We start from the raw sequence: 18,180 nt of genomic DNA on the forward strand, positions 1-18,180 counted from the left end.
CACTGAGTTTATGACAGTGACCAAAAAAGGAGTCCAGTCTAAGACTAGAAAAGCATTCCCTAGGCTGACAGGAAAGGGGACTTGAGAGAGGCTTGGGATTCTTCAGAGAGAGTGGGATCTGAAGATGCCATAGGGACAGATAAAAGAAGTGGTGCGCTCGTAAATGTTCAATAATTGCTATCCAGGAAAATACGTGTGTGTGTCTGTATAGATTTTACGGGGCTAAAGGATGTGTTTGTTGAACAACATTTACAAATTTACAAGTGATACATATTTTTGTTGTAAGTATTCTTTATAAATTCCATGAAGCCAATTTTCATAGAAGGATTTTGATTTGACTTGATTTGATTTAGTTTTTTTTTATTTTTTTATTTTTTGCCAAATTCTTGTATCCAAAACCAACTATCACTGCAGTTTAGCCATGACTTGACAAAATCAGACTAGGAATAAACGCCAGACCACAATCTGACTCAGCGAAGGGGCCTCTCGCATCTCTGCAGAACGAGTGCCGTTTCGACATGAACTCTGGTTGCAATTTTTGTTTACGTTAATGAGTAAGACGAAAGTAAAACAATGATGTTGCTCAGGACGCCTTCACCAGTGATGTGGGCAACCTGTCTGTTGCTTTGGGTAATAGTGTTTGGGAGTGGAAAAATATTCCCTCAATGTTTAGGGCCTCAATGTCTCAGCTATGGATGCGACAGTCACACTCACCAGGTTAATTTGCATTATTCACATTTTATCCATTGCATTCTTAAGGTGGGAACATCAAGGAAACAATAAGTCAAGCCCTGTCTTGTAGTGCCCCCCCATCCCTGTGGTCCCAGTTCACTCCCCGTGGGCAGTTCTGAGTGACCAGCATGACGTCTTGTACACAGAATCGGGACATGTGCAGGATCTCCCCCATGTCTCTCATTAGACACCCTAGATGCCAAGTAGTCTCAAGAGCACAGATGATGGTGAATTGTAGCAAAATAAGGAAGTGATGAGTTTTTAGTATTTATTACTTTTATTTTTAATATAATTTATTGAAATATTCAATAATTTAATATCTATAAACGGCTATGTTTAACAACCAGCTGGCAAAAGTCTCGAAAACTTAACAACGGGCTCTCACAAGTGAGTATGAGGGGCCTCCAGCATACCACGGGGTACAAGGGAAGCATCTAGAACAAGAGGAGAGAGGTCGAGGGGCCAGAGTCCACTAGGTGTGGAGCAGGCACAGATGACAAAGCATTGTCCCACACCAGCTCTTCATGTTCCTTGGCATCCGGGAACTCACTCTTGCCTGTCTCTTCCTCTACTGACCTCAGATCTAAGATTCTTGCTCAGTCTCATCTGACTTACCCCTCAGGGGGTGACCCTTAACAATGTCCCAAAGGTGGGGACCTGGGTAGCTGAGGGTGAGCAGAAACCTCCCTGACACCGTGGCCCTGATCAGCTGAATGGGACCAACTGAAGACCTTCCTGCAGGAAGGCAGGGGTTAAGGACACGCCCAGGGGCCTAATCATCCCCATTCTGTAGATGTGGGAACTGAGGCTAGTGAGAGCCGAGCCGTTAAGTCACCCAAGGTCAACAGCTGCCAGGGGACCGAGGCAACGTCAACAAGCCCGGCTTGGTGGCCCCCCAAACCCACCTCCTTTTTACAAAGTTCTCCTGCAGCATCCTAGAAACAGCTCCTGGAGCTTGCTTCCTGCACCTTGGGTTTTAGTGCACACCATTCTGGAATTCTATTTATTGCTCCCCTAAGTAAAACTCACATCCCCTAAAGAGATGGCCAGTCACTTGAGGGCAGGGCCCATGCTGAATACACGTTCTATGAGCAGCATTTAGAATTCCAGTTCATTGGCATCAGAAGCAATCTTAAGAACTCCTTGGTCAGGGTCCCCCATTGTACATATGGGGAAACCGAGGCCTATGGTCCTACGGCAAGGACCCCAGAAAAGCAGGACTGGAATTCAACATCTTATCCACCAATCTGAGTTGGTGAATGATAGAAGCAGGCTTCCGCCTCACCAGAAAGTCCCAGCCAGATGGGAAAAGAGAGCAGAGACTGAAGTATCCTTGTCTGGATTTGGGGTGACACCAGAGAAGACTTCCTTCCAGGCGCTGGTACCCTAGAGGTTCTTTGAGGAAGCCCATGGAGCAACAGACTCCATGAGATGTTTTCATTATACGTACTGCGGGGATGTGCAGGGACAGTAGGGAAACTGAGGCAAGAAGGTGTATCCTCAGGGCCTCTCAGAGCCTGAGGTTCAAAATGAAGACTTTCGGGTTCTCAAACTTTCTCCTCTTTCACCTGGGCCCCAAAGACCTCTTCTGGAGCAGAGATGACTCTTATGGAGCCACCTAAAACAGTGTTCCAGGGGCCAGACAAGCGGGGAGCTGAGGAGTGAGTCTGCTACAGCCACGGTTCCAGCATGTTCCAGGCAGATGGACTCCTCAGGTGGCTGCAGAGACCTCAATGCGGGTGTATGGGATGCCGGCGGAGCTCTGCCTGTGGCCAAAGCTCAGAGCAAACCTGTCAAGCAGAGAGTGGGGTGGGGTGGGGTGTCTGTCTCTGTCTGTCTCTGTGGCCTCTGATGTCAGGAACTGAAGTGGTGACTGCCAGACCCTGTCAGAGCCCCTAACTTTCAGTCTCCTCCTCAGGTCACAGCAGACTCAGCTTTCTTGCCCCACAGGCTGGCCCAGGCTCCGCCACGTGACCCCTGAATTCCCAGGTCCAACCTGCCACTCCCCTTGGCTGCGATCACAACCTGCTTTACCCCAAAGCTGGCTTCTACCTGCCTTTCAGACTCCTTAGCCCCTCCAGAGGAGGGGTTCTGGAATCTTCTCCCAAGAAAGCCAGTATGGCAGAGATTCCAGGTGGCTCCTAGTACCTGGACTCCCCCCTTTTAAGCCTAGTAACAGTACCTTGATTTTTAGCTGGGCACACAGCTCCCCAGATTATAGCCTCTGTTTCTCAGCCTCCCCCACATGTAGGTGTAGTCAGATTCTGTCCAAAGGATGCAGGTGGAAGTGACGTGAGCATCTTTCAGGTTGTGTGTCCCCTCCCACCTTCCCTCTTGCAGGACCGTGGTGGCTCACTGTCACAGGCCATGTGGGAAAGGTAATTATCAAAGGGAGGGTGGAGCCACCAGAGAAGGAACTTCCAACCCTGGATGACCTCTCAGAGCACAGCCGCCACCCCAGCCCTGGACCCCCTACATCCAGACCATTCTGAGCAGCCAGATCTATTTCCTAACCAATAGGGTTGGGCTGCTGAGTGACCTGCAGGGGGGCCATCTGACAAATTGGGGGTGTTCCACCAGCAGAGAACCCTCAGGGTTGGGGTGGAGCAGGTTAGAGGCTTTTGCTCTAGACTAGTGCTGCATCCCTTCAGGGGCCAGGTTGGGGTGGCACTTGGCAGGAGATGCAGGAGGCAAGGTCCAACTGCATATTAGAAGTTGATCTTTTTAGTCATTTAGGGCCTCCCAGGAGTAGAAAGGGCAGTCAGGTGCTGGTGACTCCCTTTACTACAAGAAGTAACCAGGGGCATTTGCCAAGGATATTTAGGATTGTAGAGTTTTTAGGTCCCTTCTGATGCTCCTATTCCTCTCATTTCTTATTTAAATGGCCCCCAAGGCTCCATGATGCTAAGATTCTGAACTTCTCTCTGTGACCTAAAGACCTTACATGATCAAGCTCCTACCAGCTTGGCTGAGCTGATCTTCTAGCCCTCCTGCCCTCCTTCCCTCTGTTTCAGCCGCACTGGCTTCCTTGTGGTTCCTTGCATATGCCAGATACACTCCCAACCACAGGACCTTTGCACATACTGTTCCCTCTACCTGGAATACTCCTCCCCTCATCTCTACGCAGCTGTCTCCTTCTCACATATTTATTTATTTATTTATTTATTTATTTATTTATTTATTTATTTAAGATTTTATTTATTCACGAGAGGCACATAGAGGCAGAGACACAGGCAAGAGGGAGAAGCAGGCTCCTCAAGGGGAGCCCAATGCAGGACTCAATCTGGGACCCCAGAATCACGACCTAAGCCAAAGGCAGATGCCCAACTGCTGAGCCACCCAGGTGTCCCTCCTTCTCACGCATTTAAATTGCACCTCCTCCGAGGTCCCCCCTCTCTGACTGCCCACTCCAATTTAGCCACAACCCTGTTCTGCCAATCAGGCCTTCTCAACATACTTCACTCTGTTTCATTTTCTCCCAGATACATATCACTAACCAAAATGCTCTTGTTGCTGCATTTGTTGACTTATTTATTTTCTGTTCCCACTTCTCCAATAGAATGGAAGCTCCAGGAGGACAAGGACCTTGCCCATCATACTCTTGGCCATGTCTCCTAAGGCCCAGACATGGCCTGGAACATAATAGGGATTTAATAAACTCCTAATGAATCAGTAGATTAAGCCCACAGGTCTTTGTGTGTGACTTTAAAAGGCCACAGTTAGACTATTTTCTCTAAGCTTCTATGACTCTAAGATTCTACTACTCTGACCTTACGTGATTCCATAACCGCATGGCCTTAAAATTCTCATGAGCTGGGGCCTCACAGTCAAATTAAACTCTGCTGGAGGAAGACACAAACAACTCCAGGAAAATAGCTCCTGCACGAAGACAAGACAAAACTGACAGCGTCCGGGCACTAAGACAGTCAGGAGGAGGAGAAAATCAGTCTCTTGCAAAGGGAAAGTACGAGAAGTAAATCCTGAACTGATCTGCTCAGGGTGTGATGTGAGTCTTTTACCCTGTCTCCTCTTACCGTCTCCTCTGGAACTGCTGGTCTATCTCTGCCAATGACAGACCTTTCGTTTCAGGGACAAATGAGTAGATGAAGCCCAGGCTGAGGACAGCGGTCAGCCCGTAGAGCAGGAAGGTCCAGGACAAGCCAATGGTACCTGGGAACAGGAGGGCGGGAGTGTGAGCAGAGGTGCAGCCTGTCTAGCCGGCTGGTTCCAGAGAGGGCACTGCGAGTCAGTTCCCCCAAAGCAAATTCTCCAGATGTCTGATTTGCAGAATGAAGACAACAAGCTGTCAGATAAGTAGGACTGGTTATCCCAGAGGGAAGCAAAGGACCAGGGCCCAGATGTGCAAACACAGATGAGGACATCTGGTCTGCATGGGAAACACACTCACCCACACCTAAAACACTACCCAGAGGACTGAGTTCATAATCTGAAAACAGGAATGGAGGGGAAATGGCCTTTACTTTAGCAGCAAAATAGTTGCAGGCTTGGCCCAGCCCAGCCCCTAATGAAAAAAGATCCTCAGAAATTCTATAAACTGGTTATTGGGTGAATGAATTGAGTATCCAGGGAATAAGGTTTCAGCCCATTTGGCCTGTGTCTGACTCCCAGATCGTTCCCCAGCCCCTGTCTCTTCCTGGAGCCTCAGGTGAGGGCCAGGGTTTCAGGGCCAGCAACCTGGACCACCGGGGTGACTCTGGCTCCTTAGAAGGCCATCAGTCCAGATCAGAGAAAGGAGACTTTCTGAGGGGAAGGCTTTGTTGAGGCAGAAGCATCGATGACCTTCCAGAGCCATGGCCATTCTCACCTTTAGAGGCCAGGACCTCTGAGTGACCTTCCCTGACCAGCTGGGCCTCCACTTAATCCTCACAGCTACAGTGAAGAAGATGGGGGGTGGGTGAGTACCCGAGCCCCACCCTCAGACCTCCAGACTCCCCCCACCCCATCACCCCAGGGAGTTGTTCTCTCCCCTACCACAGCAATCACAGATGGCTTCCAGATGGAGGCTTTTCCCCTTCTTCAGCCTCAATTTCCAGGCTGTCAATCAAGCTGGCCCACTCCTTGATGGGGCCTGGAACCATCTAAGGTAGAAGCCTAGAAGGTCATGTCTTCTCTTTGTCAGCCTCTCCTCCCACCTTTGAAGATACTAGCCTCTGATTCTATTTTGAGGAGACAACCCCCTCTACCTCTGTCCGTGTGGTTGGGTGAAGCCATTCCCCACCGGCCCTGACTCCAGGGGGTGCTAAATGCCCCAGGCCTGGGCATCAGAGTCTTGCAGCCTTCTAGCCGTAGATGGGCATGCAGTCTTGCTGAGCCAACAGGAGCCCATCCCAGGACATGGGCAAGAGCACGGGGAAAGAAATACTCTTTCTTGAATGCCATACTTCAAGATCTGCAGGTGCCACCCCTGCCACCATGAGGTGGGTCTGGCTGAGACAGAAGCTGACAGCATGGGAGGCAGAGCAGAAAGAGAGCGGGGCCGGGCGGCAGCTTTATGGCAGCCCAGGGATCAGCAGTGCTTGAAGCTGGCCACTGGCCACTTTTCTGTGATTTATGACAAAAATCCTCCCTTTTGTTCATCAGCTAGTTTGCCCTGGCTTTTCTGTCACTTAGACCCAGTCAGATATGGAAGTCCTGGCTGTCTGGAGACAAGTGTTCTTGGATCTAGAAGGGATCAGACCATGGAATTAGGCCAGAGGACTCACCAATGAGGTCGAGGAAGGAGAGGCTGACAAGGAGGTTGCAGGCCCAGTTGAAGCTGTTACAGAAGGCGAAGGCTCGGCCCCGGATCTCCATGGGATAGATCTCGCTAAGGACAAGCCAGGTCACTAGGACAGGAAAGCAGGGAGGACTTGTGGGCTGTGGTGGGAACTGGGGCCTGGCCCCCGTGGCTCAGCGGACAGCCCCATGACAATGTGACTCAGCAGAATGTCAGGCCCCTGACACCCAGTCCTCCCACTGCCTCCCTGATACCCCTGCAAGAACCCCTTTCTGTAAACCTTTTGAAAGATTTATCCAGGGGCAAATCAGGTTTCATGAGGCCCAAAGCTTAAATAATTTGGGGACCTTTATAAGAAAGGCCCCCACACTAGGAACAGAAAATTAGGCCCTTGGAAGAAGAGCCTGCAAGTAAGCAAGGAGTCCTTAAAGTGTAAGCTTCATTGGCTTCATGGTCAAGCCACCTCTAGTGTCCCTCTGAGACCCTGACTGACACGGTCCCCAACCTTTCTGCTGGGTGGGGTAAAAGGCTGCAGAGTTACCTGCAAGAGAACTCCCACCTACCTGGTCCAAATCCAAAGGAGAAGGCACTCACAAAGACCATCATGCAGACCAGTGCGGTCCAGTGCAGCAAGGCACGCTCTGGGGCAGGATGGGATGCAGGGGAGGCAGTGCTTAAGGCCATTTGCAGGGGAGGGGCTGTGGGGTTCCCAGCTCTGGGATGAAGCTTGATTTTCTTAGAGGTTGACAAGACTGGCTTCCCTTGGTTCTCACTGGTTGTTGGCAATGGAAGTGGAGTGCTGCCCCTCGGCAGGCTAGGGTCTCCAGGGAGGCCTGACAGCCTAGTGGCGTTGGGCATGGCCAGGCAACTCGGACCAGAGTCCATGGGTGCGGCAAAGCTGACAAGGCCTATGCCACTGACTGACAGGGCCATAAGGGCACAGCCAGCCAGTAATAGGGCTCTGCGGCCCGCTCGGTCCACCAGTCCCATGGCAGCCAGGGTAGCCACCACCTTCACCGTGCCAAGTCCCACAGAGGCCAGCACAGCCGAGGAGCCCCCACGGAAGCCAACCGAGTGGAAGATGGTGGAGGCATAGCAAAGCACATTGGGCTGCCCCGTTAGCTGCTGGAAAATCACTAGCCCCAGCCCCACCACAGTCCGGCCTCGCATGTTATCCCGTGCCCTGAAGAGGTCCAGAAGGGAGTATCTCGGCCTCCCTAGGCCCAGCTTGGTGGCCTCCCCTCCCTGGAGAGGAATGAGGTCCTTGTTGGCTGCAGCTTTGGTGGTACCAGCAGGGAGACAGAAGAGGCTGAGGGACTGCAGAAGAGCAGGTGCAGCGGCCCAGCCAAACATATGCCTCCATCCCCCGGGGGCACCAGCCAGTGCATAGTTGAGTGCATAGGAGAGCAGGATGCCCAGGGTGATGCCGGCCTCATAGAGGGACACCAGCACTCCCCGCTGCCGTGGCCCCACCAGCTCTGACACATAAATACAGCAGGCCATGGAGGAGAGGGAGATGGCAAAGCCAGCCACCAAGCGGCCCAAGACCAGCCAGGCCAGGGAGCCAGCCAGGCCTAGGCTCAGGCTGCCTGCCAAAAGCACCAAGTTGCTGCCGAGGATGGCTTGTTTCCTGCCATACTGGTCGATGAAGGTGCCCCCCACCAGGGAGGCGAGGAGAGCCCCCAGGAGCAGGCTGCCCACCAGGAGCTCCTGCTCCAAGCAGGATAGCCCAAAGTCAAGCTGCAGTGGCAGCAGGGCACCTGATACGACTGCCAGTTCATAACCAAAGGTCAGGCCACCCAGCAAAGACACAGAGGCACACAGGGGCAGGAGCAGTTGGGGATGGCCTGGAAAACAAAAGTGACAGGAGCAGAGTTCAGGATGGTTCCTTACCAGAGCATCATCCATCTGTCAACCCCTCATCTATCCACCCAGCTACTCCGTCTATTCACCTGTCCGTCCATCTACCCATCCATTCATTGATCCATCCATCTTTCATCCATCCACTCCTTCCTTCACCTACCCACCCCTCCATCCATCTACTGTCATTCACCTATCTATCCATCTACTGATCCATTCATCCATCCATCAATCCATTCATCCATTCATCAATACATTCATCTATCCACCCACTTCTTCTCTCATCCCTCCCTACATGCATCCAGTTCATCCATTTACCCACCCACTCCATCCATTTATTCACTCATCCATCTACTCATGCAGGCTTTCATGCATCTATCCATCCATTCATCAATCCACTTCATTCTTCATCCGTCTCTCCTTCATCCCCATCCATCCATCCATTCCATCCATTTATCCAGCCATCCAACTACACATGCATGAATGCATGCATTCATCATTCATCATCCATCCATCCATCCATCTACTACATCTATTCATCTATTCAGCTATTTATTAATCAATCTATGCATCCATCCCTTCATCATCTCCTCCTCTATCCATCCATTTGCTCCATCTACCACATATTCATCCATCCATTTGGTCATTCATATACTCCTTAATTCACCATCCGTCTATTGACACATCTATCCACACATACATCCATTCATCCACCAATCTTTGTATTCCATCCCTTATGTACCCATTCACACACTTACCCATCCGTCTATGCATCCATTCACCCAATCATTCAAAAACTTATTTATCTGGCATCTACAACATGCCAGACTGTTCATGGGGCTTTCAATACAGTAGTGTGCTCAAGCACCTGATATTCTAGTAGCAAAAGGCAGACGATAAATAAATATATATATAACTTCAGGTGATAGGTGTCATTAAAAAAAGCAACTGGATTGAAAATGATGGAGGAGTTCTATCTTAAATAGGGTAGTCAGTTAAGGCCTCTCAAAGAGAGAAGATTTGAGCAGAGATCTGAATTAAGTGAGGGTGAAAGCCATATAAAATCTGGGAGAAGAATATTCTAGACAGAGGGAATAGCAAAACAAAAGCCCTGAAGCAAGATAGTTTTGAGAATTAATAGCTAGTGCTTATGTGACACTAAGTGCTAGGCCCTGTTTTAAAAATTTTATATGCATTTACTTATTTAATTCTTAAAACAACCCTATCACATATTATTATTAGTACCATCCTCCAAGCTCAGAGAAGTTAAGAAACTTTCTCATGGTCACAGAGCAAGTGAGTGACGGATGCAGCTAGAAAGTGCAAGCTTTTAATCACAGTGCTTTCAGTAAGGAGGCCAAGGTGGCTGGAGCCATAGGAGATAATGAGGCAGGAGAAGCAGGCAGGGGCCAGATCACATGGAACTTTTTAGGTCATGAAGATAATAATGAATTTCATTCTCAGTGGATGGAGGCAGTCTTTGAAGGCTTGAGCTGGGAAGAGAGAGCAGTTACCAGCACATGTGGTTCCTGAGCACTTAAAATATGGCTAAAGTGACTAATGAACTGAATTTTTCAATTTTATTTAATTTTCACTAATTTAAATGTAAAAATAGCCACATGTGGCTAGCAGCCAGCCACCATACTGGCAGTGCACTTACAGGTTACTCTTTTTTTTTTTTAAGTTTTATTTATTTATGATAGTTACACACACAGAGAGAGAGAGAGAGAGAGAGGCAGAGACACAGGCAGAGGGAGAAGCAGGCTCCATGCACCGGGAGCCCGACGCAGGATTCGATCCAGCGTCTCCAGGATCGCGCCCTGGGCCAAAGGCAGGCGCCAAACCGCTGCACCACCCAGGGATCCCTACAGGTTACTCTTAATTCACATACTTACACTTAGATATTTCTAGAAGCATCTGGAATAACCTAGCAGTATCACACCCACACCCACCCTGGACCTGACAAGAATATTCATAATACTACAGTCAGATTCACTGAGTGTTTTCTCTGAAGTAGGCACTGCTTTGGGCACTTAAATGCAGTAACACATTTGACTTAATATAACTTCATGTGGTGGACTTTTGAATTATTTATGAATGAACAAACTGACCATCAGAGGGGAAGTGACTTGTCTAAGGTCAAAAGTAGTCAGTAGCTAAGCCCGGACTCAAAGCCGGGCGGTCTGACTCCACAATCCACACCCTTAACCACTCCATTACAAACCCTTGGCATGTTATGATTTTGCGCTGTTCTCTCCTACCTCTACCTTTCCGCATCTCTATTAGGCAATTCTTGTGTGGGAGGTGTGGGGGGGTAGGGGGTGGGGTGGAGTTTCACGGGTGGAAGGCTCAGCTCCCAATTCTGCTCACCCTTCTCCCTCCCACCCTGCCTCTGGGAAATCACCGCCTCCCTTTCCCTGGCTGGTCCTGCACCTCCTGTTCATGACCATCAACGAGCACCCTAGGAAGATGACAGTACCAAGGTCCTGCCCTGTCTTCACCTCCCTTTGCCCCATCTCCCTCGGTTCCTGGAGCCTACTGCCAGAAGGGAAGGTACTTCCAGGCCATGTGAGGCAATCAAGTGAAAACAGAATTTGTTTGCCATCTCCTCAGTTCTCTGGAGCTGAAAGGGAACCCAGCCAAGGAGCTCAGAGGCCAAGCTGACTGTCCACAGGTCTCGTTGGAAAATGCATTGGGGGGACGCCTGGGTGGCTCAGCGGTTGAGCATCTGCCTTTGGCTCAGGGCATGATCCTGAATTCCTGAGATCGAGTCCCACATCGGGCTCCTTGCATGGAGCCTGTTTCTCCCTCTGCCTGTGTCTCTGCCTCTCTGTGTCTCTCATGAATAAATAAAATAAAATATTAAACAAAAAAAAAAGGAAAATGCATCGGGGCAGCTTTGGGTCACAGTGGTTTAAGAGCAGAACAGCAAAAATAATAGTGAAATAATATAGTACTGATAACAGGTGTCATTTATTGAGTAGCTCCCCTATGTAAAGACTTCAGTGCCTTCTCTCAACCCATCTTCGTAACAACCCCTAGATGGTATAGCTACAGTTATCCCCATTTTAGAGATGGGGAAAGTAAGGCTCAGAGTGTTCCCACAGCTGGGAGGCAACAGGATCAGAACTCCAACGCTGATCCATCTGACTCCCAAACCCATATACTTAAGAGCTTTGCCGAATGGACTTCAAGTAAGAAGGACAATCAAAGGTAGGTGGGGTGTGAGAGAGAGCAGCAGTGCAGCGTGGGGGGGGGGGGGGCGGGACAGATGCCTTAGCTCTCAGGAAAACCCAGTCACAGAGCATCGCAAACCAACAGTGCCCCAAGGAACTACGAAGGACAGCCCCCAGGGAGTCAGGGCCATTGGAAAGACTAGGGAAGCACATCCCCTTCCTTAAGCCATGGCTCCCGTCCTCTGCTCTAGTAAGTCCTAACTCCTTAGCTGGTGGCCCCCAGCCAAACTCCTCAGTCATACCCTTCCCCAGCTCTGTCCCCACTTCCCCTCCTGCCTCCCACAAGCCCAGTGCACACTTGTTGCCAGCACAACCATCCACTTTCACGCCCCTCTGCTCTCCCTGCATTGCCTGGGTCCCCACTCATCCTTGTCGGGCCCCGCTCGCGGTCACCTCTCCAAAGGGCTTTGAGTTGTATGTGTCTGCTCTTTGGCATCCCCCCTCTCTGTTGGGGTGCTGCCCTTCCCTGTGCTTTGTTTCTCAGTCTCCTGGTTTGGGTAGAAATGACTCCCCTCCCCTCACCCCACCTCCCCGGCCTGGCTCCAGGGCATCCAAGACCCAGATCTGAACAACCAGCAGGTTCCCAGGCCCTGGGCAGCAATGAACACGTGCTGACGCTGGGCTGGGCCACTGTGTTTACTCACTAAAAATGCAAAGCTGGTAGTCTACATGTCTGGAGCAGCTGGGGGCCATCTTCCCCTTTGGAGGGGGTGTCCCCGACAACACTGCCTGAGCCCCAGCTCCTGAAGCCATGAATGTCTTAGTGACTAAGAAACAGCTTTTTTCTTTTTCTCTTCTTCCTACTTTTTCCCTTTTCTTTTCTCTTCTTCTCTTCTTTCCCTTTCCTTTCTCCCCTCCCCTCCCCTCCTCTCCTCTCCCCTCCCCTCCCCTCCCCTCCCCTTCCCTTCCCTTCTTCTTCTTAAGGTAATTCAGGGAAGGCCCTGGCTAATTCCCATACGTCTTCCTCCATTTTCCAAGCCACATTTTTTTTTCCAAGCCACATTTTTCACTTCTCACCACCTCTGCATTGCCCTGTCCCTTGCTGACACCGTCTCAGGTTTGTGGGTGCGGCTTCCTTGTTAAACTGAGCAGGGCGGCAATGGAGACTTACCGTCTGTGCCTCCTGAGCCCCAGTCCCCGACCTGACACCCCAGAGGGGCTCCTTCTGTCAAATAAGCCAATGACTGAGTTGGAGACTAGGGAGGCGTCACCACATGGCATTGCAAGGACTGCCTCAGGCACATGGGAACGTCACAGGATGCTACATGATAGCCAGGGGCATCCTGGGACAGCCTAAGTCATTCTGCTCAGAGCCCTCAAGAGCTGAAGTCCTTACAGTGGCCTTCAGTGCTCTGCTGGATCTGCCTGTGCGCTCTCTCTCTCTCTCTCTCTCTCTCAGCTCGGCCATGCCAGCTTCCTTGCTGTTCCTCCTCATTCCTGTTTGACTCAACCCAAGGCTTTTTACCAGCTGTCCCCTATGCTAGGAGAGCCCTCTCCCTCCATCCCTCCCCCTCTCACCCAATGGTCTGTACTCAAACACGGCCTTCTCCTGAGGCCTTTTCCACCCAACTCCCCATCACATCACTTCCCTTGCCCTTCCCTGCTTGCTCTCCATAGTCCTTCTCACCATCTGAAAGAGCTATGTATTTTACATACTTATCCTTCTCTCCAACCAGAGTGCCAGTCCCAAAAGGAACAGGAATTGTTTGTCCTTAGCCACTCCCTAACACTGATGACAGTTCCTGGAGCTCAGGAAATAATTGTTGAATAAACAGATGATTGAATGAAGGGACTCTGGAGGCTTAGGGAATCCAGAGAGGAAGGGTCTTGGCTCTTGAGGGAGATGTTTCTTTGGAGAGGTCTAAGGTCTGAAAGGGACCACACTCCACAGGAAGTAAGAGTAAATTCTGGCCCCCAAAGGAGGGCCCAGCCTGGGTTTGGGAACTGGTCTCCCTTTCTATGAATTATCTGTCTAAGCGCACCCAGGGGGGCTCAGTTGGCTAAATGTCCCTCTCTTTATTTCAGCTCAGGTCATGACAGGTCATGAGACTGAGCCCCATAACAGGCTCTCTGCTGAGTGTGGAGCCTGCTTAAGATTCTCTCTCTCCCTCTCTCTGTCCCTCCCTTTACCTGTATACACACACACTCTCTCTCTCCTTCCCTCTCTCTAAAAAAAAAAAAAAAAAGTTGTATGTGAAGCTGAGCTGTCTCACACTGGAGGAAATGCCCTGATCCCCTAAGCCCCTTACTGTGGAGGTCAGAGCTTCCCAGGGAGAGAGAATCAAGGATCAGCGGAAGGGGAAAGAAGTCAGGTTTCGGGTACATGTATCACCAGCTAGTTGCTTAAGTCCCAGGGAGCCTCCTGTTGGTGACACCAGAATAGCATTTCAACCAGAAGTCACAACACACTGGGTCCCTCCCCCGCCAGAGATCTGCCATGGCTCTCCCTGAAATTCCAGGGAGAAACCAGAGCTAAACTGAACTATGCAAATATCCTCACCCAGAGGGCTGACTTCCAAACATCCTAACACAGCTAATATGTACAGAGCACTCCCCACAGCCAGCCGCGCCTCCCCTTCTGGAAGCCGTATCTGCATCAGCTGACTTAACCCTTACAGCAAACCTATGCCACAGGCTCAGCTGTCATTCCCATTTTACAGATGAAATGACTGAGGCACAGAGAGGTAAAGACATTGCCCAAGGTGACAGTGTGTAAGTGACAAAAGCAGAGTCCCAACACTGGGTGGGGTAAAAAAAAAAAAAAAAAAAAAAAAGCAAAGCTCACATTGACGGATCATTTACCACGTGTAGGTGGTGTAGGTGGTGAGCCGAGCCCCTTTCATTCATTTGCTCATGTCATTCTCAAGGCCGCCTTGTGAGAAGCATCATATGGGGGTCATTTCATAGGTGAGAATGCTGAGAGTCAGAAAGGTAGACTAGGTGATGCACCCCAGAAGCAGGAGAACGGGGGCTGGAATCCAGGTCTACACCCCGGGGCCCAATCCCTGAGACAGGGAGCCCGGGAAAGCAGCCTGGGATCTCTGTGGAGGACAGAGCTAGCCCAGGTAGCTTGCACCTCCCCCCCTTCCCAACTTCCACCCAGGCCCAGCTCTGCCCTTGGGAGATGCTCAATCAATAGCTGTGAATTAACGTAGGAGGCAGCAAAGGGCTAGGAGGGGCAGGTGGAAGGGATCAGGGTCAAGCTGAATGTTGTTGGGAGAACCTCTCTGGGTCTCTGTTTTCCCTCAGGTTCTGGGGCAGGGGGCCTTGAGGGTTAAGAGCATGGATTCTGGAGTCAGAGCTGGAGTTGGTGACCATTCCTGCCATGACTCTGTGAAGCCAGAATGCTGGGGTTCTATCCCAGCTCTTCTACTCCATAGCTGTGTGGCCTCAGGCAGCTCGCTTAACTTCTCTGAGCTTCCCCATTTACCAGTGTGGATAATAGCAGTATCCACCTTGTAGCGTGGCTACCTTATAGCCACTGTTGGCTATTATGTTGCTCCACAGAATAATCCAGAGCGAGTTTTTAAAACACAATTCAGGTCATGTCCCACTCCAGCTTAAACTTCTCCAGTTTCCCATGCCATTTGGAATAAAACCCAAACTTCTCACCACGGCCTACAAAGTTCTACACAGTCTAGCCCCTGTCTAACTCTCTGACCTCCCTCTCACCCTTTTCCCCTTTCCCACTGTGCTTCAGCCACACTGGTCTGACCACACCAGCTCACTCATGCCTCAGGGCCTTTGCACATGCTATCCCTGCCCTCTTGTAGTTTTTTTCCAGATCTTAGTACACATACTTCATCTGAGCGATGTCTCAGCACCAGCGCCTCCTACCCTGGGAGGCCTTGGCTACCTACCTACCTAACAAAGCTGCTTCCCTCAACATTTTCCCATTTTATGTGTTCCACAGCATCTTATCGCTCTTGGAAATCATTCTATTCATTTACTCCCTTCCAGCTTCTCAACTGGAATGTCAGCTCCATGGAAGAGAGGACTGCTGTCTGCTTTGCTCACCAGAGTCCCCAACCCCTGCTTCCAAAGAGGGATGAATGACTGAAAGACAGGGTGAGGCTCTGGATCCACAGAGAGAAATGGAAATCCTAGTTCCCTGCAGCAACAAAGCAATTCCCTATTCTCCTCCCGACCCCAACACCACCCCTCCCAGTTCCGGATTCTAATCCATCTCCCCTCATCGAATACCTCCAAAGCGGAGGTTTTGTCTGTGTTGCTCCTGGCAGCATCCTGAGGCCTGGCCACACTTAGAAGTGGTCAGCAAACAGTCCTGCAGTTGCTCCTTTCGGAGCTTCTGTTTCTTTGCCGAATAGGAGCAGTTTCCCTTGCCCGGGGTGGTTGTAAGGCTTGAGGCGGTCAGGACGGGGCCTGCCCCGAGTGCGCACTTGGTACCAAGTAAAGAGCACTTTTTGGGAGGCAGAAAGGAGCAGGGAAGGAAGTGTGCCCGCGTCCCCTCCCAGCGCGCAGCCGGGGCCAGCTGTCCCCACCCGACTGGGTGCCACGGGGGCGGGGTGGGGCCCCGCGGAGAGGCCGCAGGGGCTCCCGGCGCAGCGCCCGCTCACGACTTACCCATGGCGAGCACGACTCCCCTGCGAGCTGGGGGCACCGGGACGGCCCGCACCCCCGCCCCGAGTCCCCGCCTCGCCGCCTCCGCCGCCCGACAAACTTTCCGGCCCGCCTCCCGCCTGCGTCCCTCCTCCCCGCCCGCCACGTCCGCCAGCCCTGCGCCCCCGCGCCTGGAGGCGGGACCGAGGGGCGCAGGGACCGCCCTGGGCCTGGCTGGGGGCCCCCCAACTATCCTGCTCTGGGCCGCCCGCCCCTGTCATCCCCGCTGCGGGGGGAGGGGGAACCCCGCACGCTTCCCTCTCCTGTGCGCCCCGCAGGAAGGAGCATCCTCAATCACTGCAGTCCACACTCCTAGTCTGGCCTCTCCGGCGTGTGTGTACACTCATGCGTCTACACTGACCAACCGGGACACTCACATACCCGACTCAGCCACTCACTCTCCCCTGGATTATTGTCCATTTGGTGGACGATTGGGTTGGGGCAGCTCCCAGGTACCCACCACAGGCACAGGGCTAGGCCTTGGCGATGGGCTGGAAGAACAGGACAGATTCTTTGCTGTTCTTGTGGGGCTTGCTTTCCAGTGGGGGAAGAGGAGAAATACGTGCCTGCAGGAGCGGGAGACCCCCCTGCAGTGGTAAAGGCCAAGCGGAGAAGTAAACCAGGACACTGGGGCATACAGGTGCAGGTGGCCGCAGGGAAGCAGCAGGGAAGGCTGCTCTCTAGAGGGACATCTGAGCTGAGACCTGAGGTTCCAGGGGAAAGAAAGCAGAGGCAAGACCGGAAAGTGGTGGAAGGAGGTCGTGGAATATAAAGAAGAGCCGAAGTGAAGTCGTGGTGTCTGGAGCCCAGGGCTTGGTGGGGACAGTGGAGGGAGATGGAGTCCGAGGGAGGGGTCAGCAAGGGCCAGATCATTTAAGACCTTGGGAGGCAAGCGTAGGGAATGTGGATCTTATTCCCAAGGACACAAGAAATAATCAGAGAGTTTTAGTAGGTTATAGGGAACATGGGCAGAAACGGGGTGACCCAAGTGGAGGAGGCTGTCAGGAGGTGAGAGGGAGGTTGATCTGGACTCAAGGGATAGCAGTTGGGACAGAGGAAAGTAGGCTGATGGCAGATAAACTCAGAAAGGACTTGCCCACTGAGATGGGAGTGGCTTGGGGCAGAGCTCTGTTCTGGCTGCGTGATGGCTAGGGTCTCATTAGGCATCCATGTGGATATAGGTGGGCCATTCCATATGTGAGCTCTAGAAAGGAACCGGGCTGCGGACACCCCCACAAATCTCCCTCTCAGGCAAAAATGCACGTATGAGGTCAGCGCATGGCCACAGGCTTGTCCAGTCTCTCATGGCGTGTTCACACAGATGCACTCATTCAGGGGTATCGGCCGCCACGCCCTCACCCCGCAGGGATCGTGTGTCACAGACACACACGGCCCTCTGGGCAAAGAAGAAGGACCTTCTGAGCCAGGGGACCCTTGTACAGTCCTGACAGCAACAATAACTAGGGCAGCCTGAAAACAGCTCCAAAATTATTTGTTCCCTCCCCTGAAATCTAAATGGGCTTGTGACTGCTTCAACCAGTAGGTGGCACAGAGTGGCCCTGCAGACTCCTGAGGCTGGGTCACTGAGACACTGGCATCTCAAGCCCTAAAGAGTCCAACTACCCCAATGCTGCCATGCTGTGGAGAAGCCCAAGGCACACAGGCCACGTGTGGACACGTCGGCCAGCACTGTTTCCAGAAGACTCCTTCAAATGATTCCAACTCCTAGCTGTCACATCTTTCCAGCTGAGGCTCCTGACACAGTGGAGCAGAGACAAGCTATCCCTTCTGTTTCCAGTCTGGATTCTTGACCCACAAATTCCACGAGGGTAATAAATGGATGTTTTAAGGTAAAAAGTTCCGAAGCACACTGTTAATGCAGCAACAATAATAGGAACAATAAACTACTGAATGATAATTATACACTTTAAGTACTTTGGGTGCATTAGCTCACTACTGACCCTCACAACTGTTCGATGAGATAGTAACTTTATG

The 18,180-nt window shown here is 51.5% G+C and overlaps 1 protein-coding gene across 2 annotated transcripts; it reads right to left on the bottom strand.

The window, feature by feature from the left end:
* Positions 1-1,004: 1,004 nt before the first annotated feature.
* SLC2A10 (solute carrier family 2 member 10) lies at positions 1,005-16,219 on the bottom strand. Of its 2 annotated transcripts, none has more exons than XM_055306934.1 (5): positions 16,150-16,219; positions 7,033-8,316; positions 6,456-6,578; positions 4,767-4,902; positions 1,005-2,522 (listed from the first exon to the last, which is right to left on the bottom strand). In XM_055306934.1, exons 1-5 carry the CDS (start codon positions 16,151-16,153, stop codon positions 2,444-2,446), a joined length of 1,626 nt encoding a protein of 541 aa, XP_055162909.1. In that variant the 5' UTR covers positions 16,154-16,219; the 3' UTR covers positions 1,005-2,443. The 2 variants fall into 2 exon arrangements, with proteins under 2 accessions (XP_055162909.1, XP_055162902.1); XM_055306927.1 differs by lacking the exon at positions 16,150-16,219 and adding an exon at positions 14,351-15,260.
* Positions 16,220-18,180: the final 1,961 nt, after the last annotated feature.

The sequence above is a fragment of the Nyctereutes procyonoides genome, unplaced genomic scaffold, assembly GCF_905146905.1.
Source record: "Nyctereutes procyonoides isolate TBG_1078 unplaced genomic scaffold, NYPRO_anot_genome, whole genome shotgun sequence".
Taxonomy (NCBI): domain Eukaryota; kingdom Metazoa; phylum Chordata; class Mammalia; order Carnivora; family Canidae; genus Nyctereutes; species Nyctereutes procyonoides.

Excerpts from the sequence above, each read along its gene's own strand:
- SLC2A10 (XM_055306927.1), bottom strand. Across the intron at positions 4,903-6,455 it reads CTCCTTCCTCGACCTCATTG|GTACCATTGGCTTGTCCTGG; the intron begins GTGAGTCCTCTG and ends TCCTGTTCCCAG. Across the intron at positions 2,523-4,766 it reads CAGCAGTTCCAGAGGAGACG|GTTTGCTCTGAGCTTTGGCC; the intron begins GTAAGAGGAGAC and ends TCTGCTTGACAG.